The 25,358-nt window shown below is 40.4% G+C and overlaps 1 protein-coding gene and 1 pseudogene across 1 annotated transcript in view; one reads left to right on the plus strand and one right to left on the minus strand.

The window, feature by feature from the left end:
- Positions 1-1,545: 1,545 nt before the first annotated feature.
- LOC119258535 (nuclear transport factor 2-like) lies at positions 1,546-1,892 on the minus strand (annotated as a pseudogene).
- Positions 1,893-3,453: 1,561 nt separating this feature from the next.
- Positions 3,454-25,358, plus strand: part of NEK5 (NIMA related kinase 5) — a 57,623-nt gene continuing 35,718 nt past the window's right edge. Inside the window, exons 1-7 of the mRNA XM_037527250.2 lie at positions 3,454-3,469; positions 5,274-5,412; positions 8,120-8,216; positions 16,635-16,732; positions 19,539-19,622; positions 19,711-19,781; positions 20,916-21,002. Of these exons, the coding sequence (XP_037383147.1) occupies positions 5,296-5,412; positions 8,120-8,216; positions 16,635-16,732; positions 19,539-19,622; positions 19,711-19,781; positions 20,916-21,002 (554 nt within the window). The 5' untranslated portion in view covers positions 3,454-3,469; positions 5,274-5,295. The remainder of the gene's footprint in view (positions 3,470-5,273; positions 5,413-8,119; positions 8,217-16,634; positions 16,733-19,538; positions 19,623-19,710; positions 19,782-20,915; positions 21,003-25,358) is intronic.

Here is a 25,358-nt window from a genome sequence, read left to right on the forward strand (position 1 = left end):
ATGATCGGCCATGGCGAGGGTGCTGATCTTGTCAGAAACTGGCAGTCATTTATGAGAAGAAAATAAGCCCCAGGGTCAATGTACGAAGTGTCAGAAATTAGAGTGTTGTGGAACTAATGGGGGTAGAGGGATCCTAACAATTATGGATCACCATGACACATGTAATTCAATATTATGATACTTTAGTGAGGTGAGAATAGTTTGCTAAAGAAGAAACAGGCTTCTACTAGGGGATCCCAAGTGTGGAACAGTACAAGCCTACCCCTGTTTAGGGAATAATACTCCTGTGAAGAATAGAGGACATAGTTGTGAAAATACAGTAGAATCATAACTAAGAATCTGTTGAAATATGAAATATTTAAAATTTTTAAAGTATTTTAAATTTTTTAAATCTTAAGATATAATTGCAGCAGAGACTCTCACCCTCCCCCCTTAGTCATCCTTTGTCTTCTGTAGTCACTGAGAGTCTCTTTATCTTTTCTGAGTTTTCAGGACCTTGACAGTTTTGAAGAGTACTGCTTAGGTGTTTTGTAGAATGTCCCTCATTTTGAGTTTGTCTGATGTTTTCTCATGATGAGACTGAGCTTAAGGGTTTTGAAGAAGGATGCCACAGAGAAGCACCTTCCCATCACTTCCGATTAGGGTGTATGCAATCTCATCATGATTTATTCCTGCTGTTGTTAACCTTGTTCGCTATGTTAAAGCAGTGCCTTGCCAGGTTCTGATTATCCAGTCCCTTGCTCTGTTCACTCCAAGTGTCAGTGAGTTCAACCTACTTCCTAGTGGGGGGTATAATTCAATGCCAAGTAACCTGTTGCTTCAGTTCTAGCTTTGGCCATTGGGAGTTGTTTTGGGTTGGTTTCTTTGTCCCACTGACATCCTTCTATCTGTGGGCACCTCCTTACCGTCTGGTACAAGAAAATGGTTCGGGCCTATTTAAACATCTGAATACCTCAATATCTGGACTGTGAGGGGCCTCCCTCATGGGAGTTAGGTGTTAAATCTCAGCACTATCCCTGCTACGGCCTGAGTTCGATCCTGGTCAGGGAGCTAACCCACATATGGCACAGCTGACCTCTCCTGTGTCCCCCGCTGCTCCCCTTAGCAGTGTATTTCAGTAAATCTGCCTATTTTACTCCTCACACTCTGGTGAATTCTCTCACCTCTTCCACCCCCCCACCCTCCACTTCTGGCCTACACCCCAGTTCTTCTATGCAAAAAAAAAAAATCTGGACCATGAGGCAGCTGCTTTTTACTTTATTCTTTATTTACTACAGCCACTTGCCAGTAGATTTCAAAGAAAGAGAACCTTTTACAATACTTAAATCTTTCCAAGGCATGCACTGCTACAACACAAACATCTGTCAGAGGCAATTACCAGTGACCAAATCATGCATAGCCCCTACTCCCACTTACACCCTGCACTGTGCCCACTCTCAACTGCAATTCTGCTCATTTGTGTGTGATATTTGGAGCATCTGGAGAAGTGTGAGTAGTACTGGAACTTGAGGAAAGGAAGAAACAGCAGGGTGCCTGGCTGGGAGGTCAACATAAGTTGTGCAGGGCAAGCCTGAACATGTCACTGGTGTAAAACCAAGCACCAAGCACGCTTAACGATAGGAAGATATGGAAAAACCCCACAAGGGAATCTTCACCGGCCTTGAGCTGGCTCACAACGATGCTGATGATACAGCTATCCCTTGTGGGCTGAGGGTCCTGTGCTGTGATGCAATGTTTAGTTTTCTGGAATGGAAAACTAGAACACTTCACAATGCCAGCATTTTCCTGGAATGGCTGTCCTTCCCCTGTTGGGTTCTTTCATTATCAAATAACTGGTAGCAATGTTGAATAGAGCCGGATCCAGACTGGTCCCAAATTGGTTTGTCTCACATTCTGGAGCATCACCTGGCCTCTGTGAGACCCCATGCAGCAGAGGCAGCAGCCCTTCATCATGTACCTTTTATGTTCCAGCCCCAGAATCAGCCATTTCGCCAAGGAGCCCTTGTTGCTTTCATTAGTTTAGAAACCAGGATCTGAATGTTGGATGTGCTTGCAGCTATTGGAGTATCACTGCTTCTAGGCCCTCTGATTTGACAGCTCAGAAATAGTTTCCTACCTATACACACATCCACAGTCACTTCTGTACCTCTCCATCTGTATGCATGTGGAACTGCATAAGCATGGCTTCCTACTGATGTCTGAGCTCTAATCTTGTACCAGGGTCAATTCTTTATTATTATTATTTTTTAAAGATTTATTTATTCATTTATGCAAGTATTGGGTACAGTCAGAAGCGCGGGAGGGTGAGAGAATTCACCAGAGCCAGAGCGGGGAACAGAACAGGCAGAATGATGAAATACACTGCTGAGGGGAGCAGCAGGCGGCAGGAGAGGTGTGCGCGCTATGTGGGACCCTTGCTGGTGGCCTGGGATGGAACCGGCGCTGCAGAGCTTCGCAGCCCAGCACTCAACTGCTGTGCCATCAAGGGAGGCCCTCAGGGTCAATTCTATGTGTCCCCCTCCCCGCACTTTTCTGTAGCTTCTCTGAGACTCTCTCCATCTACCATACTTATCTGCTTAATCTCAATGTACATGTAAACAGTTTCCAAATTAACCCGTATCCTCATGAGAAAGAAATGCACCGGCGAGAGTTTTTATATTGTCCCCATTGTCTTTAGCCTTACAGTTTCCAGTCAAAACACATTCCTAAAACTGCTTAGGTCAGCTCCCATTTTCCCCTAAAACTTTCTTGAAGACTTTTCAGAAGTTAAGATAGGCAGGGGGAGTTTTAAGGATATTTCCAGATACACAGTCTCCACAGATACTGAAGTTGTGAGTCTTTCAATCATCTTAAATCTAATTCTTAATTATCTTAAATCTTTGTGATACCGGAATTGTCAGGCCTAGTCTCCCAACCAGGAACAGATCCCAGGCTGCAGGGGCTGCGCTGAGCCCCAGCCACTAGACCACGATGTGCAGTCGGGAATGAGGATTGCTGGGCAGCCCCGGTTGTGTCATTGGACCTCCCAATGGAGGCCGCCAGCCATGACCAACAAATGAGGACTCCCTTCAGTCTCCATCTCCTCACATTTGGGAGCTTGCACAAGAAACACTCTTCCTGTTTCAGTTCATTTGTGAAACGGAGAGACTACTACTTTGCTAGTTGTTGCAAAGAGCAGAGATAATGTCTGCAAAGCATCTGGTACACCGTACAGGTGTGCTTATTGCACGAGCACCGGAGTTCCGACCTAAGGCAACTGGAGATGACACGTCCAGGTCTCCAAAACTCTAGCCTCCCACCCCTCTGGGGTGGATTGTCCCAACTGGGGACTGGTCCTCCAGTTGTTCGAGCCCTTACGTCGGGTGCGCCTTCTCCCGCGCGGCTCCGCCCCGGCCGCCCAGGGGCGCGGCGGCTGCGGGGACCCGGATCCTGCAGACTCTACTCGCGTCCTGAGAAGCCGACGGAGCAGGTACGCTGCGGGCCTGTCGCCTATAGTCCTTACTCTGAGCTGCCCCCCAGTGTTTCGGGAGCCGCAAGAAATGGAATTGAGCCCCCTTCGGTGCAGACGCTGGAAGCAGCGGCGCCGACTCTCCCGGGCCGCGTCTTTCTCCATGGCTACGCGCCGCGCGCCCAGCTCCCCGGGCGGGCCCTGGCTCTGCCCACCCGCCGGCAGCCTCCTGGAATGTCCCTAAGGAAGAAGGAATCGCCCCTAAATTTCACACCTCTGGTGCCCCTGGGCGGGAGAGTCGCGGTCCCTCAGTTCCTAGGCTGGTGCATCCACTTCGCTCAAAACACAGTCCCCAGTGCAACCTCTCCGGCGGCGGAACTGGTTCGCACCTCCATCCCCCCCAGTCTTGGCCTCCACCGCCAACCCTTAGAGTAAAATATCGAGAACCTGACCAGTCTGCTCACTCAGTTTGGTGTCCTACTTGTTGCATAAAAGGGATAGTCAAAGATAGCAATCTATAATAAAATCTGTATTTCAATCTGGAAATGCTTGGTACTAACACTAAGAGAAGTAGTGAAGTAGCCAAGTGTGTGTGGACACCAGACCATGACGGTGCTGAAGTATTAGGTCTGAACTACCGAGAGCAGTTTGGGTAGTGCTGGCGTGACTTTAGAAAGAAACAAAAAGACAGACAAGCAGACAAATGATGAAAGTTCCAAACAATACACAGTGCTTAAGACTTGATTTACATGTAGTTGCATCCATCCGAAATTCACTGTTGGTTAAAACTGTGCAAAAATAGGTTACACTGAGATGTAAAAACCCCATCCTAACCGCAGAAAATTATAAAAGGATTTTCCCAGCACACATTGTATGCTGAGACTTTCTAAACTTGTAGGGTTGCAGGACGAGACTATACTTTCTTGTGGGGGACTATCAAATCGCAGAACCTTAGTATCCCAGACCCCAAACACCTCTAAAAGCCTTTTTGCCTGTACTTTGGTGGTGGGGGGGGGAGGGGGAGGGGGAGTTCGTTTTACAAATGAACTTTGAACTTTGTCCCACCACACTTTTGGGGGACACACACATACACACACACACACACACACACACACACACACACACTCAATGAATTTAAAAAGTGTCCCCTAGGGGGCAGCACGTCCCCACTGAGAAAGGTTAGGCTATAAAGGTTGGACCAGCTATGGTCTTCATAGAGGTGCCAAGAGTGGGTGTATTATATCTTTTATTTCCAGAACAAACGTGCAGCAACAGGTATTTTTTTTTAAGATTTATTTATGTATGTATACAAGAGCTGGGGTACAGGTCAGAGGTGTGGGGGACGAGAGGATTCACCAGAGAAAGAGTGGGGGACGAAACAGTCAGATCTACCGAGGTACACTGCTGAGGGAAGCAGCGGGCAAGTCAGGAGAGGTCTGCTGCGCCATGTGGGTTGTTCTCTGGCCAGCCAGGGATCGAACTCGCGCTGCACAGCTGCACAGGCTGCGTCTTAACCCCTTGCGCCACTAGGGAGGCCCAAAAGGTATTGTTATTTACATTTAGAATTTAGGAAAATATGGTTTTGCAAGGTTAAGGACTTGCCAATTATCACAACACTACAGTATTTCAAAGTTCAGCTACAACCCAAAGCTAATCTGTGTGTCACTTTGGTTGTGGCCACAGTAAAGTTAGTTTGACGCTATCTTGACATGATCGGAGAGAAAGTTTAAGCAAGGTGAGTTATTTTATATTTTAGTGATCAATTTTCTGTATTTGTTAGTCTTTATGAAAAGTGTTTAATAAAATGCCATTGCTCTAATCCCAGGAACCTCTGTTCATTGGAGACTATGGATAAGTATGATGTGGTTAAGGCCATTGGGGAAGGTGCCTTTGGGAAAGCATACTTGGCCAAAGGGAAGTCAGATGGCAAGCACTGTGTCATAAAAGAGATCAACTTTGCGAAGGTAAAGTCAAGAAGTTCAAAATCTTGTTCATTCTTAAAATGGAATAGATGGATATGTCCCTTCAAATTAGTGTTCTTGCATTCTTAGGAGTGGAATTGTTGGATCATATGGTAGATGTATTTTTTTTAAAGATTGGTTTATTTATGCATACAAGAACTGGGGTACAGGCCAGAGGTATGGAGGGGGTGAGAGGATTCACCAGAGCAGAGTGGGGAACAGAACAGGCAGACTGACAGAAATACTGAGGGGAGCAGCGGGCGGGTCAGGAGAGGTCTGCTGCACCACGTGGGTAACTCCCTGGCCGGGGATCAAACTCGTGTTGCAGTGGCCGCGGACAGCTTCATAGGTTGTGTCTTAACCCCTTGCACCACCAGGGAGGCCCAGTAGATGTATTTTTAATAACTTTAGAGACTCTACACTTGTTATCATACCACACTGTTTATTTTCTTTTTAATTTTTTTTTTTTAATAGAGGCATGTTTTTATTTATTTGTTTGTTTGTTTGCTTGTTTATACAAGCACTGGGTACAGTCAGAAGCGCGGGAGGGCGAGAGAATTCACCAGAGCCAGAGCGGGGAGCAGAGCAGGCAGAAGGACCGAAGTACACTGCTGAGGGGAGCAGCGGGCGGCAGGAGAGGTCTGCATGCCATGTGGGACCCTCCTCCAGTGGCCGGGGAGCAGCCGGGGATCGAACCGGCGCCGCAGAGGCCGCGGGCAGCCTCGCAACCCAGCGCTCAACCGCTGCGCCACCGGGGAGGCCCTGTTTATTTTCTTAAGAGCTTTCTTAAGAGCTGAAATAACTTTGCTCATGTATTTCTTCACTTGTTTATTGTGTCTCCCTCAGCATGAGGAATAATACCAGGTAAGTAATAGGTACTGAAAAATTTTTATTGACTGCATTGAGTGAATGGAGAAAAACCATATATTACTGTTAGTCTAATGATTTTTGAAAAATAGCTAAATATATTTATTTAAAAATGAATCATTTTTTGCTAAATTCCCCTTCGTCAGTGTTTATGTTAACCTCCTAGTGATGTGTTCATTTCAAAATATGTGATAATAACAATACCCATTGTATGCTAAAATTAATCTTAAGGCTTATCTGCTTGGTTGTGGCCTGCTAAAGTATTTATTTATAAATGAAAGTAAATGAGGCCACTCAGTGTGGCCTGAGTTAGATCCCCAGCCACACACAGCAGTGTATTTCAGTAGATCTGCCTGTTCTGCTCCTCACTTTGTCTCTGGTGAATCTTTATTTATAAATAAATAAAACAATAATTTTTTATTGTGATAAAGTATATTAAACATGAAAGTTAAACTATTTTAATACATATAATTTAGTGACATTAAGTACATTCATACTGTACAACTTGAGTATTCCATTTTATATATTATTTACCGAATTTTTTCTTCTACTTCCATTTTTTTTAAAGATTTTTTTTATTTATTTGTGCACACAAGAACTGGGGTCTAAGTCAGGGGTGCCTGGGGCAGGGAGAGGATTCACCAGAGACAAAATGGGGAGCAGAACAGACAGAGCCACTGAAATACACTGCTAAGGGTAGCAGTGGGTGAGACAGGAAAGGTCTGCTGTGCCAGGTGGGTTAGCTCCCTGGATGGGGAATGTACTCATTCCACATTGGCTGGTGATAGCTTGATAGCATTAAGACTTAACCCTTGCACCACTAGGAAGGTCCTAGCAGATCACTAATAAAACCCTCTCCAGGTCTGATATCTTCCCTAGAGCTCTACATTTCATCTGACAGCTGGATATCAAGTGGTATCTGTGTTAATAATCCATTGCGGTGTCAGACTTAGGGACTTAAGCAATAAATGTTCATTATCTCACACTTTCTGTGAGTTAAGAATTAAAATGTAAATCGTTGAGGACAATCTTGAAAGCTAGCTACCACAATTGTATCCCCCCAAAGTAGAAATTTCTCATCTTTCTAAGCAAACCTCTATTACCTACTGTGTGCTGCACTAGTTAGTAAAATAAATTTCATTTTTTAAGATTTCTTTCTTTCTTAGCAGTGATTGCTGCTTGAACATTGCATTTTAATAAGCACTCTTTTTCTATTTGAGAGATAAATAGTAAAATAACTTTCCTACAGATGTCTTGATAATTAAAGCATGGTGCCATCACATTTGAACTTTAAACACAGCAGAACTTCACTGAAAAATATTTTTTTCTTGATTATGATTGTCATTGACAAGTCATTGACCAGATATAGGACAATTTTGTTTTCTGCTGTTGAAAGATCAGTTTTAGAAGTGACATTGAAAGTCATTGAGATCCTGGAGAATTTTAGGTGAGTGAGCAGAAAGCATGTTCCTAGAAGGAAATTATCTTTACTGATTATTCTGTCTCTTTTTTTTTTTATAGAGGCATGTTTTATTTATTTATTATTTGTTTGTTTGTTTTGTTTATACATGCACTGGGTACAGTCAGAAGCGCGGGAGGGTGAGAGAATTCACCAGAGCCAGAGCGGGGAGCAGAGCAGGCAGAAGGACTGAAGTACACTGCTGAGGGGAGCAGCGGGCGGCAGGAGAGGTCTGCGCGCCATGTGGGACCCTCCTCCGGTGGCCGGGGAGCAGCCGGGGATTGAACCGGCGCTGCAGAGGCTGCGGGCAGCTTCGCAACCCAGCGCTCAACCGCTGCGCCACCGGGGAGGCCCCTGATTATTCTGTCTCTTAATGTAATTTAGATGCCCATCCAGGAAAAAGAAGCTTCAAGGAAAGAAGTCATTCTTCTGGCAAAGATGAAGCATCCCAACATTGTAACCTTCTTCAGTTCATTCCAAGGTTTGACTTTCTATTATTCTTAAAACATTTTAATAAACATAGCATGTAGACATTTATAAAAGATGTGTTCCTGAAAATTGTATAAATTAATTTTATAAAAGTACTCATTTTCTCATTTACTTAAATTATTATAAATTGGGACATCTTCTTTATTTTTTTCTTTTGTGAATTTTGTAGACAGCTTTTCTAAGTTTTCCTGACTCTCCTTTATTATCACTGCCTCAAGTAGGTCATGATTGGTGTACTGACTTTACTTCAGTAAAACCCTCCCCAATTCAGTGGCCTCTAATAACATACATTCATGTCTCACATTCCATGCAGGCTGAAAGGAGCAGCCCAAAGAGGACCCCTCACAGGAGTGAGAGAGAAGTGCAAGACACTGCCCCTGCACCAGCTCGGGCTGAGTTTTGCACTTTCTCCCTGTGCTCCTGTCCGTTTTCAAAGCAGCCATGTGGCCAACTCTTGACAACCAGGTGTTGAAGGGGAGCTGTACTCTACCTGTGAAGGTTCCTGCAGGTGCCATGGCAAGGGCTGGACTGTGTAATCCTCTTACAGAGAGGTAGCGCACAGCTGCCAGCAGGGCCTGGCTAATGGCTGAAATGGAGGAAACCGGAAGGAAAATATCCCCTTCCTGTTTGTGGGTAGCTCCCTGGCCAGGGATCAAACTGGCCAGGACCCTGGCTGGGTCCTGAATACATCTGTTCTGCCTCCCTCGACAATCTACTCCAAAGGAAAAAGAACAAAAACGAAATAAAAGGAGTGTTGGTTATTTAGCAATTATTTATCAAGTGCTTAGTATATGCCAGGCACTCTTCTGGGTGCCAGGAATATAGCAAAACGGGCAGAAACTCCTGCCCTTGTGGTGCTCTCCTTCCAGTGGGAAGAGATAGACAATAGACATCTGCACAAGACGGCAGGTGTTTATCCGGCTGTGACAGGGCTGTAGAGGTGTCCTCTGCTTTACAAAAGGTTCAGCTATTCCATTTTGTTTTTACAACATACTTCCATTAGTACCTGTTTTAACTAACTGAAAGAAATCTAAAGAGGATTTTCATTTTTCTGACAAAAAGTGAAAATAGTATCCAGTGTCTGTTTTGCAGCAGCCCTAGTACAGACAAGCGCTTGCCCCAAAGCAGCAGAGGGGCACCACTCAGCCTCCACCCCCAGGCACTGCTTCCAGGCTGTGTGTGTATCATGTCATCCCTGCTTTTACTCTGCATTAGTGTTATTGGAGTATTATGTATTATTTGGTATGCTTTGACAGGTGATTTTTTGGGTCTGGGAACACACAAAAATTTTTCCATGTAAATGAATGATCACTGCTTCTTCATTTTATGCTATTTTCACATATTCCTTCTGATAGGAATACTCTACTTTCAGATAGGAAGGGACTCCAGCATATGCCCACAGTTCACTATGTGACATCCCCCAACCCAGCAACTAGCACTGGGGGTGCCTGAATTCATGGGATCATAAGCAGCTAATGGAGCACAAGTGTTACTACCTAGCTATCTCTAAGCACCACTGGGTGGGGTGCAGGGCAGCAGCAGTAAAAATTAGTAAATAAATAAACAGCCACTATTAAATGAACTTACACACTGCAGGGCACTGGCTCTCCAAGTTAAAATAGCTGCTGAGTAGTTCTCTTTAAGGGGCCCTCTTTAGCTAGGGGGTTTATTTATTTATTTATTTATTTTAAAAGATTTATTTATTTATGCATACAGGAACTGGGGTACAGGCCAGAGGTGTAAGGGGTGAGAGGATTTAGAAGAGACAGAGTGGGGAACAGAACAGGCTAGCTAGGGGATTTAAAAGGGCTCTCAGGACTCTTCTGAGGTCTGATCTTTCTGGGAACTGAGCAATACACGTGGGCAGAGAAGTGCATTGTATTGTTGACTGAAATAAAACTCTCAATAATGGTTAGTCCAAGAGTTTATTAGATAATCAAAGTGAGAATTCAAACCCAGGAAGCTGAGAACTTTTCCAACAATCAAAGGTTTGGGTTTCATTTATATAGATAGGGACAGTGATTTATTGACATAAAAAAAGGTAATTATTCTTGAGGGGAAGGGTGTGTTTTTTCTGGATTTTGGGATTCCTAGATGTCTGAGTCTTGGAGTAGCTGGGTCCTTGCTATGGCCATGAAAGAATTCAAAGCCATTTCTAAGCAAACATAGCAATGTTTATTTAGAGTCAATACACTGGGAAGAGATCTGGACAGGCAGAGTCCATGGAAGAACAACTGCAAGGAAAGGTGGGGGTGTCCTGGGTAAATTGAGATACAAGGGGCTGCTCACTCTGTCCTTTTCTGGAGTATAGTTTGATCAGCCCTGGCAACAGGTCGGCGTGGGGGCCTTTCTCCTTTGCTGTTTCTTGCCTTCCTTGGAATTTATCCTGTTTTTAAAAATATTTTATTTATTTATTTAAATTTATATATTTTTTACATCAATATTCATTTTTAAAAGATGTTTGCTTTCTCCTCCCCCTCCCCAGGTGTAGTCCCCATAGAGTTTCCATCACCAGTGCACCTGTGCACCATCACCTCAGTCCCCTGTGCTCCTCCCTCTCTCTCTCTGATCCCTTGGAATTTATCCTTTTTCAGCTTGCCTGTAGGTTGGGGTGGAAGGCTGCCTTCTCCCTTCTGGGTGTTTCTTGGTTCTCTCCAGGCTTTATTTTCTCTGGCAAATGTTTCTGGGGTCCTGGGGATGTTGGCCATTAATTTTCTTTAGGCATCACCCCTCCTTGCTCTAACTGCCTACCAGTGCAGTGGGCTTCTGGTTTTCAATTCTAATTGAGAATTAGATCTTTAATTTCTCAAGTTAATGACCTAAAGATACATTAATGGGTAGAGGCGGGAAATGCCAGCTCTTAATTACTTCCCTGATTTCTGGATACCCGAAATGTAAATCTTTACCTGACGCAATAGAGAAGGTCGAAAGAGAGGCTGGTTTACCTTCAGGTAGCATGTTTGTGTGAAGCTGCTTCCCAGAACCAAGCAGGAAGCCATTGCTTATTTATAAGCCTAAGCAGAGAGAAGGATTTGTCTCCTGCCTGCCAGGCTGAGGGGTGGGGTTCCCAGAACTTTTTCAAGATATTTACAGTATTGAACAACTTTTAAGTAGAAGCACTGACTAGTGTGTTACATTCGTGGACATTGATTTCTAACAATGCCATAAGGCGATCTTTCTTTTCTTAAATTTTTTGTGTTATTTTGTGACTCTCTCTGTTTGGTTACGTCCTACTCATCCTCAGGCTTTTTGTAAGATCACAATTCAAACTATAGCTGCCCTTACTGCTTTAACACAGTACTTTTGTACTGGTGTGTGTATGTCTATTTATACGGACAGTTATCAATTGGTTTACTATTATCTCCCCTAAGATAGTAAACTTAATGAAGTCTTTTGCTCACCACTTGATCATCTGCATCTAGCACATATTCGGTATTCAACACATATTGGCTGAATGAGTGTGTGAATTAGACTACTTGATTAGACTGAAAATGGATATTTGACAACACTTTATGCTGAACACTGTTATAAATAACTTGCAGTAAATTATTTATATTGTAAACTTTCTTAGGGTGGCATTTTGTTTTAAGTAAAACACCCTTGTTTAGGAAAATTAGGGTCATTGTTATGGCTTTGAATTCACAGATTGTTGGGACTTGAAACACCAAGCTTACCTGAGAGCCTCAGGACCTTGTAGCACCTGGCAGTACAGATAAAACCTTTGTTTAAATACAAACAACTTATGTCCAAACCAAAGAGCTAAAGTGCTCTAGTTTACTGAATATTTGTTAATGGTAAGTGTGAAGTCTCATAGGTTTGAAGCGACATGAAAAATAAGTAGTGAGATTTTCTTACAGCTAAAATAATTGAACTTAAATTCCTTCCATCAGTGTTTATCCAATGCTAGACATGTTCTAGGTCTTGGGGCTCTCTCAGTGAACAAAATAGGCAAAGATCCCTATGCTGTTGTATTTGTTTTTTCCTGAGGTCATCATTTAGCAGATGACCTCAAGTTCAGTTGCTTAAACCAACATCTTTTTATCTTTTCCCAGCTTCCTAGGTCAAATGTGTAGCCTTGACTTAGCTGCATTATCTGCTCAGATCAAGGCATCAGCTGGCCTGATGTCTCATCTGTGCTCACAGTTCTCTTCCATGCTTATTCAGGGTGTTGGCAGAATTAATTTAGCTGCACTTGTAGGACTCAGGTTTCTGCTTTCTTGCTGGTTGCTAACTGGGGGTAGTTCTCTGCTTCTAGAAGTCAAATTCCCTTCTATGCCATAAGGCTCCTTCAATTCTGTTTCTCACTTGAAATCTATCATTTCTCTGTCTTTGACCTCTAGGCCCAGATTTCAGTGGTTCATGTGATTAGTCAGACCCGCTTGGATAATCTCCTTTTCTATAAATTCAGAGTCAGCTGATTAGTAACCTTAATCGTGTCAGCAAAATCCCCTTTGCTATGTCATACAACATAATCATGGAAATAACATCCCATCATATCTGGGTTCTATACTCAGGGGAAGGGAGTTAGTTATACAAGGTGTGCGCACTAGTCCCAGAATCTGCCTGCTACAACTGTGAATTTTACATTCTAGGGGAAAGGGTGGGATGGACACATGATAAATGCAAGCATAAGTAATAAGTACATTATATAGCATGTTAGAATGTGATAAGTGCTATGGGGAAAATAAAATACAGTGAGGCAGGAGTAGAGGGAGCAATTTTAAATAGGGTGGTCATGTGAAGGTAATATTTGACCTAAGATTTGAAGAATGTTGCTAGTATCTGGACGAGAGCATTCTAGGCAAGAATACCTGCTGCTATGGCATGAGGCAAGAGCAGGCCTAATGTGTTAATGGAGACCATTAGGAAAGGCAAAACTCCATAAGCCCTGAGCATCCTGCATATTTTTGCTGGATATGTCATGAGGCAAGAGCCTGGCTGCTAGCTACCCAGGCTGTTTCTCCGGATTGTGTTTGCAGTGAACAACTTTGAAGGATGTGGTAACATCTCCTTGAAGACAAGAAACCAGGCTTGTTTACTGTTCATTATAAAAGTGGTTGATTCCCCAATTTTAGTTTTCCTCTCCTGTAAGATAAGCCATTGCCTATGCAAATGTCCATCTAGGCTTTGAGGGACACAGAGAACCAGCAGAAGCATGTAGCTCTGTCTACTACTTTTGCAAAGAGAGTAAAGTCCTTTGTCTTTGTCCGGGAAGTCTCATGAAGTAGGCACAGGCTTCTGCTAGCAGCCGTGAAGTAGGCACAGGTTTGGATGTAGGTAGAATCTCAGACCTGTCACAGAATCCTGATAGAAGTCAGTGTGGACAGAGTACAATAAACAAAGGGTGATATCAGGAAGTATCTTCATTTGTTGTGTTGATTCCATTATCCCTTTTCTATTTCTGGCATAAAAATGTCTTTATTTTTATGGAATGATGGTAATATTGGGTAATACCTCATTTCTTCAAATCTGCATGCCATTAGTCATAAGATACATCATTATGTGCTAGTTTAAAAGAAAAATATTTTCAATTAGACCATGATACAATGCTTCCTTTTCATTTTATTTTATATGTGCTGAGTTATTTTAGATTTAATTAACAATGTTATTTTTTTATTACTTTTGGGCATAAATAAGAAGAAAAAGTGAGCAAATTTAATTCAAGTATTATAAAATTTATTTAGGCAGTAATAATATCAAGATTTCTGGGTTTATAGCAACAGATGGGAAAATGCCAAAGTCTGTACAACACAATCCTGAATTTTCAGAAGTGCTATTTAGAATGAATTAATTATAGTAGTTGTCTTTTAAACATTGGATATTTTACAAATGAAATTTAGGTTGTAGCCCTAATGTTAGTGCCCCTCAAGATTTTTTAAGGGTCAGTGACCCATAAGCTTTGTAATTCCAGAAACTACTGCCCTCTGGCATGCTTGCAGTTCCTTTTTAGGATATCTTTACCTCCCTTCTGCATTCTCAAATATTATACATGCTTTTAAGACTAAACACAGAGTATACTCCCTAATCCTAAAGTGGTCTTTTTCACCTCTGTTCTCATTTATATACAACTGAGGGGTACCCAAGGACCCAAAACTGTTAAGGGGAGCATGCTCTAAAGGGATTCTGCCATCTGCATACACAAAGGCAAAGGAAGCATACGCTTAGTGTGAAAGATTTTTAATAAATTATTGTGCATAGAGACAGAACCCTTTCCCCCAAGTTTCCTTATTTTGATTTTCCCATAGTTCTGACATTGCCATCCCTTCATTGTGGAACAGCCTCTTCAATGGCTGCGCTGAAAGAAATATTCTAATTCTTCTACCCGTAATACATTTCTGAACAGAATTCATCTCTAGATAATTAGGGTATGTCAGGATGCATCTTTAACCTTGAATTCTCCAGTCTGACTCTCATTCACTGTCTCTTGTTCTCTTTGCCCTGGAGTGTATAGACTCTTACTATAGCAGTTCTCACTAGACTGTCAACTCCTTAAATAGTTTATTTGTTATTTATTGCTACTACAGCATTCCTTAACTTGTCTTTAATAAATGTTTGTGGATGAATAGGTGGTTTTGTCTCCTTTAAGAAGGTGGAAAATTGGAAGTATTATGTGAAAGAGGAACCACTCCATTGCAAATTAGTAGCAACCCAGGGCAGATGCTCTCAGGTTGTTGATACCACTTTAAAGTTGGGTTAAGCTACTTGAAAGAAAAAGGTAGCAAATGATAGATATTTGGCAAGAGATTCTGCCATTTACATTTATATTTAGTGAATATTCAGTAACTACTGGGGAAAATACTAGAAGAACTAACACTTGCTTATAATAAGCCTGGTTTCATGCAGTTTTGTTTTCCTTAATGTTTTTATGAAACCACTCAACAGCTAACACAAAAGAACAAAGTGTGGACTCTGTCTTCAGGACTCTGTCTTCATAAACTAGTAGGAAAAATAAATGAGTTAGTGGGGGGCAGGAGGGGAGGGATTGGGGTCAGAATGGGGGGGTTGCAATTGTATGGGGAATATAAAAATAAAATTTATTATTTAAAAAAAATAAATGAGTTAGTAAAGCCCTTTTTCTTTTTTTTTTTTTTAAAGATTTATTTATTTATGCATACAAGAACTGGGGTAAAGGCCAGAGGTGTGGGGGGATGAAAGGATTCACCAGAGACAGAGTGGGGAACAGAACAGGCGTATTGACTGAAATACACTGCTGAGGGAACGGCGCCATGTGGGTTACCTCCCTGGCCGGGAATCGAACTCGTGCTGCAGTGGCTGTGGATAGCTTCATAGTGCTGAGGCTTAACCCCTTGTGCCACCAGGGAAGTCCTAGAGCCCTTTTTCTAACAAGATCCCAATTAGTAGTTGGTGGATTAAGGAAAAAAACCTAGTGAATTGAGAAATCATAAAATATTAATCTATAAATGCATAATCACTTGCAAGTGTTTGATATGAATCCAAGGCCTTATCTTAGAGTATGAGTTCACTGATTGGAGTGTTGAGTGGTTTTTCCTACTTAGACTATGCCCCTAATTTATAATTTCCAATTTCTCTTTTTTAGAGGGAGTAAGAATTTATTCTGTGGTACAATCCTTTCAAAACTTTTCCAATTATTTTTCACTTGTTTCATCCAACACTTAGGTCACAGACATTTTTATTAAGCTACTCACTTTACAGAGTCTCTCCAAGCATTTAACATAGTTTTTGTAGAAATAACCCCTCTTCTTTTTCCACTCATACATTTTCACTTTAATAATTTTAATAACAAGTATAATTGCCATAAACATATTTGGGAATGTACACTGTGACCTCATTAAGAATCTAGTAACCCTCAGTGGTAACCTTAAATGGACAATGTAAGGAATCTTGTGAGTAGGTCAGTGTGAGGTCAATTAGAAGAACATCTATTGTACTCAACAACATAGTTGAATAAGGGCCACATAAATAAAAGTTTATAATCAAATTCAAGAATGGTGTATTAATTCTTCCTGGGGTGGTGGGGAAGATTTGTTGTTGCTGCTTTATGGCACAGTTCTAATATTTTAAAAGAATGTATTATTAACAATAATTAACATTTATCAAGCTCATGTACAGTCTTTGTTCTAAAGTATTTGACATGAATGAACTCATTTAATCTTTACAACAATACTAGTGGGAGTTTCTATATTACTATCTCCATTTTGTATATGAGGTTAATGAGGTAGAGAGAAATTAAAATAACTTACCTAGAGTCACAGAGCTAAGAAATGTATGTGATGAGATGGGATTGGAACCCAGTCCATCTTGACTCCACAGCCACAATTTTTAATTATTAGATGCTGCATTTTTTAATTATATTCTCCACTCTCTGGAGATTGAAAGGCAAATGATTATCTGAAACCCTTCCAGGACTGAATGATGCTTTTCCTTACAGAGAACAACAGGCTGTTTATTGTGATGGAGTACTGTGATGGAGGGGACCTTATGAAGAGGATCAGTAGACAACGAGGAGTGCTATTTGGTGAAGACCAGGTAAAAGCACTTCTAATTTTCCTTGTAATTTCATTGGGGAGAGTAAAATTTATAATTCTATAAGTAGCAGACCATATTTGATGAAGCCTGCTTTCTGGTAGAGAAATTCAAATCATAAAATAGTGGATCTGTCCTTACTCCAGAACATACTTGAAATTGAAATTAAGTTGAATTTCTTTTTGAGAGTGAAGTTTGTTTGAGAAAAGACAATATCTGATTTTTGCACCATTTCATATGGAAAGCCTCTGAGATCGATATTCATGACTAAAAAACATCTGAATGTGGATGTTCCTTAGCCATTTTAAACATGACATATTTGTAGCTCTCTTCTTCCTTTTACAATTTGGCACTCTATTTTAAAATAGCTATCCACTTTGCTGTGGAGGATGGAAGCTCTTCTTAGCAATAGCTTTTCGGTTTCATTGCTTATTAAGAGAGAGGAGAAAAAAGGTGAAGAATAATGGCCTCAATTCCCATTTTCTTTTTGCACAAAAACATATTTCTTCTATATGCTGAGCCGCTGTTAGGATCCTCTTGGGGATTGTATTCATGAAGGAGACGGGGGTGCATGTGTAGAGAGGACTCACAATCAGGGCCTGGCTGCTTGCTGGGAAAGGCTCACCCCAAGGCTGCCTTTGGTTTCTTTGTGCTATTTTCACATTTTTTGGAAAAGATTTTATTTATTTATTTTTACATAGAAGAACTGGGGTGTAAGCCATAGGTGTGGGGGCTGAGATGATTCACCAGAGACAGAGTGGGGAGCAGAGCAAGTGTAACTGGAAGGTCAGAGTTTGGGCCACCTGTCACCACCGAGTGCCAATAAAGTAGAGACAGGCGTTGAATCTTTAAAGTGCATTTTAATCAGACAGGCAGCAATCTGGAAGACGGGGAGTTAACAACCTAAAGAAAATGCCTTAACATTTCATTTCCAGCTGCCTTTTTTTTTTTTTTTTTTTTTTTTTTGTGGGACCCTTGCCCGGTGGCCAGGGAACGTACTGGCACTGCAGAGGCTGCGGGCAGCCTCGCAGCCCAGCGCTCAACCGCTGCGCCACCAGGGGAGGCCCCCTCCAGCTGCCTTTTTATCGTGAGCTGAACAAAGAGAGTTCAGCAGTAAGCAGTCCTTCACTACTGCCAGGAGATAGTGATGTCCAGTGCCCTCCTGGACAACTGGTCTCAGGCTTGTCCCACTGTGGTGAGGCTGGTCTTCAGACAGCGCTGGCTCCCTGCACGTCTCCAGACGTGTCCTTGGCTGGAAAATTAACTCAGAGCAGACAGGCCAAAAACAATATGTGTGTGCAGTTTTCCTACCATGCCAGCTTAGTGTCTCACTTGATGTTCTCCCCCTCCCTAGCCCTTATCACAGGCACATTTACTGAAATACACTGCTGAAGGAAGCAGCGGGCAAGACAGGAGAGGTCTGCTGTGCCATATGTGGCACAGAACTCAGGCCGTTATGGTGATAGGGTTGAGACTTAACTCATAGGCCACCAGGGTGGCCCTATTTTCACATTTAAGAGTATTCATGCCCATATAATTTCCTCATAAAAAACTGAATATTTTTAAAAAACTGAATATTTTAAATGTATGTATGCTTTTGAATGTATGAATGAATGAAGATTATCTCTAGCCTCTGTAAATTTAATTAATGCTCTTTCTGTGTTTCATTTCCATTATATATTAAACTCCATACTTAATAGATACCCTCTTTTCTTCCTATCTGGGTGTTATTTTGCCATATTTAATAGAAATACTTTCCTCGACAAAATTTTGAATTACTTTTCCATTTGTTGGGAAAGAACTAAAATTATAACTGAATTTTAGTATATTAAAATGCAGCTTTTCCCCTTTTGTTTTCCTCTTTCTGTATAACTTGGTGTCCAAAAAGTCAGTGAGGGCCTACCCTGTGGCGAAGCAGTTGAGCGCTGGGCTGCGAAGCCACCTGCAGCCTCTGCAGCGCCTGTTCAATCCCTGGCCACCGGGTGAGGGTCCCACATGGGTGGAAGACCTCTTCTGCCGCCCGCTGCTCCCCTCAGCAGTGTATTTCATCAGTCTGCCTGTTCTATTCTCTGCTCTGGCTCTGGTGAATTCTCTCACCCTCCTGCACTTCTGACTGTACCCAGTGCTTGTATAAATAAATAAATAAATCTTGAAAAAAAAAAGTCTAAAACATATTAACTTTTAAAAAACAAAAGAAAAAACAAAAAGTCAGTGAAATTTTAGACTACTTTTAATAAAACTCTGTAGACATAGTGCTCATGTTATAAAGAGTCTTAGGCCAGTTAAGATAAAATAAAATCATAACTAAGAAATAAATTAAACTTTAAATATCTTTTATGTTATATGAATATATATGAATATTCCATGAAAAAATTTAAAAAGTCATAGATTCTCTGCTTCTTCTTTCTCTCCCTGGCTTTGCTACCCCCTTCCCCTGAATAGGAAAAACCAGGGGCACCAGGGTTGTCAGGAAACAAGACTACTACTCTCCTATCCTGATACAGTTTGCAACCTAGTATTGAATAAGAAAAAAGAAAATAATGAATTGCCTTTTCCTCTCCCTCGCTTTTGTTTGTATTTTTCTTGTAAGTGGAGTTTCCTTTGATGCCAACACACCTCTATTGCCTTTCTGCCCCCTCATTTTTCTGTCAAAAGAATATTATATAAGATCATATATCTATGAGCTCATTCCTATGAAAACACACAAACACAAAATATATGTATTATTTCTCTCTCTCTGTATGTTGTCATGAAAACATTTCAGTGTTTGCAGACTGCTCACTAATTTTGCTTTTTGTTCCCTCCACAGATTCTGAGTTGGTTTGTACAGATTTCTCTAGGACTAAAACATATTCATGACAGGAAGATCTTACACAGGGATATAAAAGCACAGGTAACAATTCAGAGAGAAGATCAAGACAGAACTGTTCTTTTGCTTTCTTTAACTGTCTCCAACAATACAGTATTTTCTCCATTTATAGAACATATTTCTTAGCAAGAATGGAATGGTTGCAAAGCTTGGGGACTTTGGTATAGCAAGAGTCCTAAACAAGTAAGTACTTTTAAATGTCATTTTTCTTTCTATAAATGACTGTCAAAAAATGTATTTTTGGGTATTGTGAATTAAGAAAATATTAAAAGCTTGGTCTCCAAATAATTTTAGATAACTTTGTATAAATGCATCAAATTATTCAGATGGTACTTTGAGACTCAAATTCCCAAGCTAAATCTTAGCATGGTGAATGATGGTGATAAGATCGTGAGGTGTGAATGTAATATGCATGAACAAGTGAGAATTTAGTGAAGTGGGTAAACTCACTCTTGAATATATTGGCACCAGCTGTTTTAGAGGACAATTTGGTGGTAATAACTATCAAGAGATTTTATAATTTGAAATTTGGAATAATTTAAATGTCTAGTGATTTAGGAAATGGTTAAATTTAATAAAATTTGGCACAGATATGTACCCGAATATTGTATAGATAGCCACTAATAGCTACGATTTTGAGAACTTCTTGATAATATGAGAAAATATGTTATATTAAATTGAAAAAAATGAAAAAATAATAAATTAAAAAAACGGAATTCTGAAAGCAAACTGTACACAAATGAATAATGATGTAACATATATATACATATATATGTATAAATAAAAAAGTAAGATTAGAATAGGCACCAATAAAGAACAAGTAACATACAACTTAAAAAAAGGAATTCTGAATTTCAAAGGCACTATGATCTTACCTATGTGAAAAGTAAGCTTGGAAAAAAGATAAATATATTAGAATTTTAAGCAGTAGTTTTTCTGGTAGTAAGACGATGGGTAATTTTCCTTTATTCACTTTCATATTTTCCTAATTTTAAATCTTGAGATCATATTACTTTGGTAAGTGGAAAGAGGGAACTCTTTTTAAATATGAAAGTTTTATAATGTATCAGTTGTACCTCTGTGGAGTCTTTAAATCATAAGAAAAAAGTTTTTATGTGTAGATTTTGAGATGAGTTGTAAGTTTGGAAAACAGTTTTATTGCTTTATTATTAATATACAGTATGTTTTACTTTATTTTCGTATATGCTTGCCTCAAATTATGTTAGCTATATTTAATACCTAGCATGGCCGTGTTTTAAGCCTTTACTTACTCCAATAATTAACCATGTCATTTAATTATTTAATATCATTCCCTAGTTCTATGGAACTTGCTAGAACTTGTGTCGGCACACCTTACTACCTGTCCCCAGAGATCTGTCAAAATAAACCCTACAACAATAAAACGTAAGTTACTATAAGTTTGAAATTCTCAGTAAAATCTGAAGAATTTTCTTCTTCTTATGGCACTCTCATAATTCCATTTTCTTCATGTGTGACATAGGCATCCCAATGACTGTCTCTGACCACTTTATTGTTCCCTGAAGTTTTGAACTTATTTAGAAGAAAGACATTTCTCCTCATTTAAAGATATGTCATTGAAAGAATACACTAAATATTGCAGTGCTATGATGTCCATCTTATGTATGACTTTCCTATCTGTAAGCACTGTTTCGTCCTTTGCAGAAAAATGTTATGGGTGAGTGAGGTAGGAGGCAGTCTGGTCTGGTGACTGAGCACTAGATTAGGAGCTAGGAGCTTGTTAATTTCATTAAACAAGAAGCCATTAGGCTGAGTAAGACTAATATGGAGGTGGCCCAAACCAAAATCCAAGCCTGCAAATGCCTCGAAGATTAAGAAATAAAAAACATTTAAGGACAACCAATCGCAAACTGCCAACCGGGCTTTGAACTTAAGCTGATCAGATAATTTCCTATCTTGCTTCTGCACCTCCTCTGTTCGTTTTCCTATGCTTCTGGTGACAGAGAACATTTAACCGTTTCTGGTTTGACATCACGATTCAAATCTATTTTTGCTCATATAAACTTTAAACATTTTTAAATATGCTTCAGTTTATCTTTCAACAAACCCTACTCTTGGCTCAGTTATCACTTGGACCAGGCCTGATGACCTCTGTGGGCCCAGCCCCTGCATCTGTAACAATGAGAGTGTTGGCCAGATAATCATTAAGGCATCATGTTGCTTTAAAACCAACTAATTTTTGTGTATGTGACGCCAGATTCTGGTTCTCAGAGTAATAGTAATATACACAGTGATAGGAAGTGAAAATGAGGTAGGTTTTTTTTTTTTTTGCTTTCACTGTTTTTTTTTTTTTTTTAAATTTATTTATTATTTATTTGTTTGTTTGTTTGTTTTGTTTTTTGTTTATACATGCACTGGGTACAGTCAGAAGCACGGGAGGGTGAGAGAATTCACCAGAGCCAGAGCGGGGAGCAGAGCAGGCAGAAGGACCGAAGTACACTGCTGAGGGGAGCAGCGGGCGGCAGGAGAGGTCTGCTCGCCATGTGGGACCCTCCTCAGGTGGCCGGGGAGCAGCCGGGGATCGAACCGGCACCGCAGAGGCCGCGGGCAGCTTCGCAACCCAGCGCTCAACCGCTGCACCACCGGGGAGGCCCCTCACTGTTTTTTTTTTAATAAGTAATTTTTTACATCATTGTTCATTTTTAAACAGTATTTGCTTCCCCCCACCCCCTCAGGTGTGGTCCCCATAGAGTTTCCTTTACCAGTGCACCCGTGCACCATCACCTCAGTCCCCTGTGCTCCTCCCTCCCTCCCTCTGATTCCTCTCCCTCCTCCTCCCCTGCAGGATGTCTCTGATTTATAATTGTCTGTTTTTGCTTTATTGTGTTTTGTACTGTTACTATTTTTTACACTGATTTCTTATTTGTATTCCTGCTATAAGTGAAACCATCCAATATTTTTCTTTTTCCTTCTGGCTTATTTTACTGAGCATAATTTCTTCTAGCTCCATCCACTTTGCTGTGAATGGCATGAGTTTATCTTTTTTGATTGCTGAATAATATTGCATTGTGTATATATGCCACATCTTCTTGATCCAGTCATCTATTTTTGGGCATTTGGATTGTTTCCAGGTTTTACCTATTGTAAATAGTGCTGCAGTAAACGTAGGTGTACAGGTGTTCTTTTGAAACAATGTTTTTGTGTCCTTTGGGTAGATCCCTAGCAGTGGAATTGCCGGGTCATATGGTAGCTCCATTTTTAGTAGACTGAGGAACCTCCAGACAGCTTTCCAAAGTGGTTGGACCAGTTTGCACTCCCACCAGCAATGTAGGAGAGTTCCTTTTTTACCACATCCTCACCAACACTTGTTGTTGCTAGTTTTTTTGATATGTGCCATTCTTTTTTTAAATTTTATTTATTTTATTTTATATATTTTTTTACATTACTTTTCATTTTTGCACTATGTATGCATAGTTCAAAATATGCATTTTCATCTTGGTTATAGTCCCCATACAATTCCCACCCACCTTGTTTTGATCCTACTCCCTTCTCCCCTTCCCAAACCGCCCCCCCCCCCCCCCCCCCGCAGTATGTCTCTGGTTTACAGTTGCTTGTTCATTTTGATTTTTACTTTATTATAATTAGTATTTTTCCTGGTCCCTTATTTAGATTTCCTAAATTCCTGCTATGAGTGATTCCATCCAATATCTTTCTGTCTCCTTCTGGCCTACTTTGCTGAGCACGATCCCCTCCAGCTACATCCATGCTGCTGCAAACTGCATGAGTTTATCCTCTTTGATAGCCGAGGAACACCCCATTGTGTATATGCCATTCTTACTGGTGTAAGGCGGTATCTCAGTGTGGTTTTGATTTGCATTTCCCTGAATATAAGGGATGTTGAACATTTTTTCATATGCCTGTTGGCTGTTTGCATTTCCTCTTTGGAGAAATGTTTTTTAAGTTCTTCTGCCCATTTCTCCTCTCTATCTGATGTTGTATATGCACTGAGAAAAACAAAGAGGGTTGTTAAAATTTACCCTATCCATTTTTGGGGACTGTGAGTTTTAGCAGTGCCATAAACCTTAATGTCTGTCTTTGAAGTTCCTATTTGTTTAGATGCAACAGGTTTTTTTGGTTGTTGTTTTTGATGCAACTTCATCACAAGACCATTGGATTGTTTACTTTGTTGTTGTTGAGTCCTGTGACTTCTTTGTATATCTTTGTGATCAGTCCCTTATCAGTTGTATGGAGTGCAAAAATTTTTTCCCAGTCAGTGGGGTGTCTCTCTGTTTTGGCTAATAGTATACAGAAGCTTTTCAGTTTGATATAATCCCAGGTGTTTATCTTTTCCTTGACTTTTTTTGCTTTGGGTGATGAGTCTTTAAATATGTTACTGAGATGTATGTCTTATAGTGTTTTACCTATATTTTCTTTTATGTATTTTATGATTTCAGGTCTTATGTCCAGTTCTTTTATCCATTTTGAGTTGATTTTTGTGCACGGTGAGAGGTAGTGGTCTAGTTTCATTTTTTTGCATGTGGTGGTCCAATTTTCCTAGCACCATTTATTAAACAAACTGTCCATGTTCCATTGCATATTCTTTGCTCCTTTGTCAAAGATTAGTTGTCTGTATAAGTGTGGCTTTATTTCTGGGCTCTCTATTCAGTTTCATTGGTCTGTTGTCTGTTTTTGTTCCAATACCAAACTTTTAATTATTATGGCTTTGTAGTATAGTTTGAAGTTAGGAAGTGTGATACCTCCTTTCTCCTTTGTTTTCATCAGTAGGGCTTTGGTTATTCGTGTTTTTTTGTAGTTCCATATGAATTTCATCAGTATTTGTTCTGTTTCTTTGAAGAATGTCATTGAGATTTTTATTGGAATAGCATTGAATCTGTAAATTGGTTTTGGCAGGACGGCCATTTTAATAATGTTAATTCTTCCAATCCATGAGCAGGGGATGTCTTTCCATTTCTTTGTGTCTTCTATTTCTTTTAACAGTGTTTGATAATTTTCTTTATATAGGTCCTTCACCAAAAATGAGGTAGTTTTTACTTCTATGTGTTTTACTTCTATGTGTTGACTTAAATAAATTGTGACTTAAATAAATGTGTTGACTTAAAAAAATTGAGGCAAATAAAAGTGAGTTTATTAAACAATTAAGATAAGTACTTGAATCTCCAGATGCCTCTGGGAAAGCTGCCCCAATTCTGAATCTCTCAGTGAGGATTACATATAGTTTGTAAGGATTCTTGCAAGGAAAATCCAGTTAATGTCTCTATCTAATGTTGCTTATGCACTAAGAAAAACAAAGAGGGTTGTTAAAATTTACCCTATCCTTTTTTGGGGACTGTGAGTTTTAGCAGTGCCATAAACCTTAATGTCTGTCTTTGAAGTTCGTATTTATTCAGATGCAACAGTGTTTTTTTTTTTTTGGTTGTCGTTTTTGATGCTACTTCTTCACAAGACCATCTGGCTGTTCTAACTCTTGGCTTGTGCCTCTTAGTTGAGACCTTGGAGAGGGCACCACTTATTTGTTAATTTGGTGAACACATTTAAGAAGGAGAAAAGCATTTCATTTTCAAAAGTGGGGGCCAGTTGAAACAGTTGGTCTAGCAGTAAAACTGAGTTCCTTTCGGGAATTGATTGTCCATGTGTTAAGGAAAACTCAGAAGGGATATTTAACTGCATGACAAGAAAAGGCAAAGCCTAGTGGTAGAGATTTATAAAAATAATAGTAAATATTTCTCTGCATAATGAAAAAACAGTATTTTTTTTTTTTTT

The sequence above is a fragment of the Talpa occidentalis genome, unplaced genomic scaffold (assembly GCF_014898055.3).
Source record: "Talpa occidentalis isolate TD23 unplaced genomic scaffold, MPIMG_talOcc4v2.1 talOcc4.5, whole genome shotgun sequence".
NCBI lineage: Eukaryota > Metazoa > Chordata > Mammalia > Eulipotyphla > Talpidae > Talpa > Talpa occidentalis.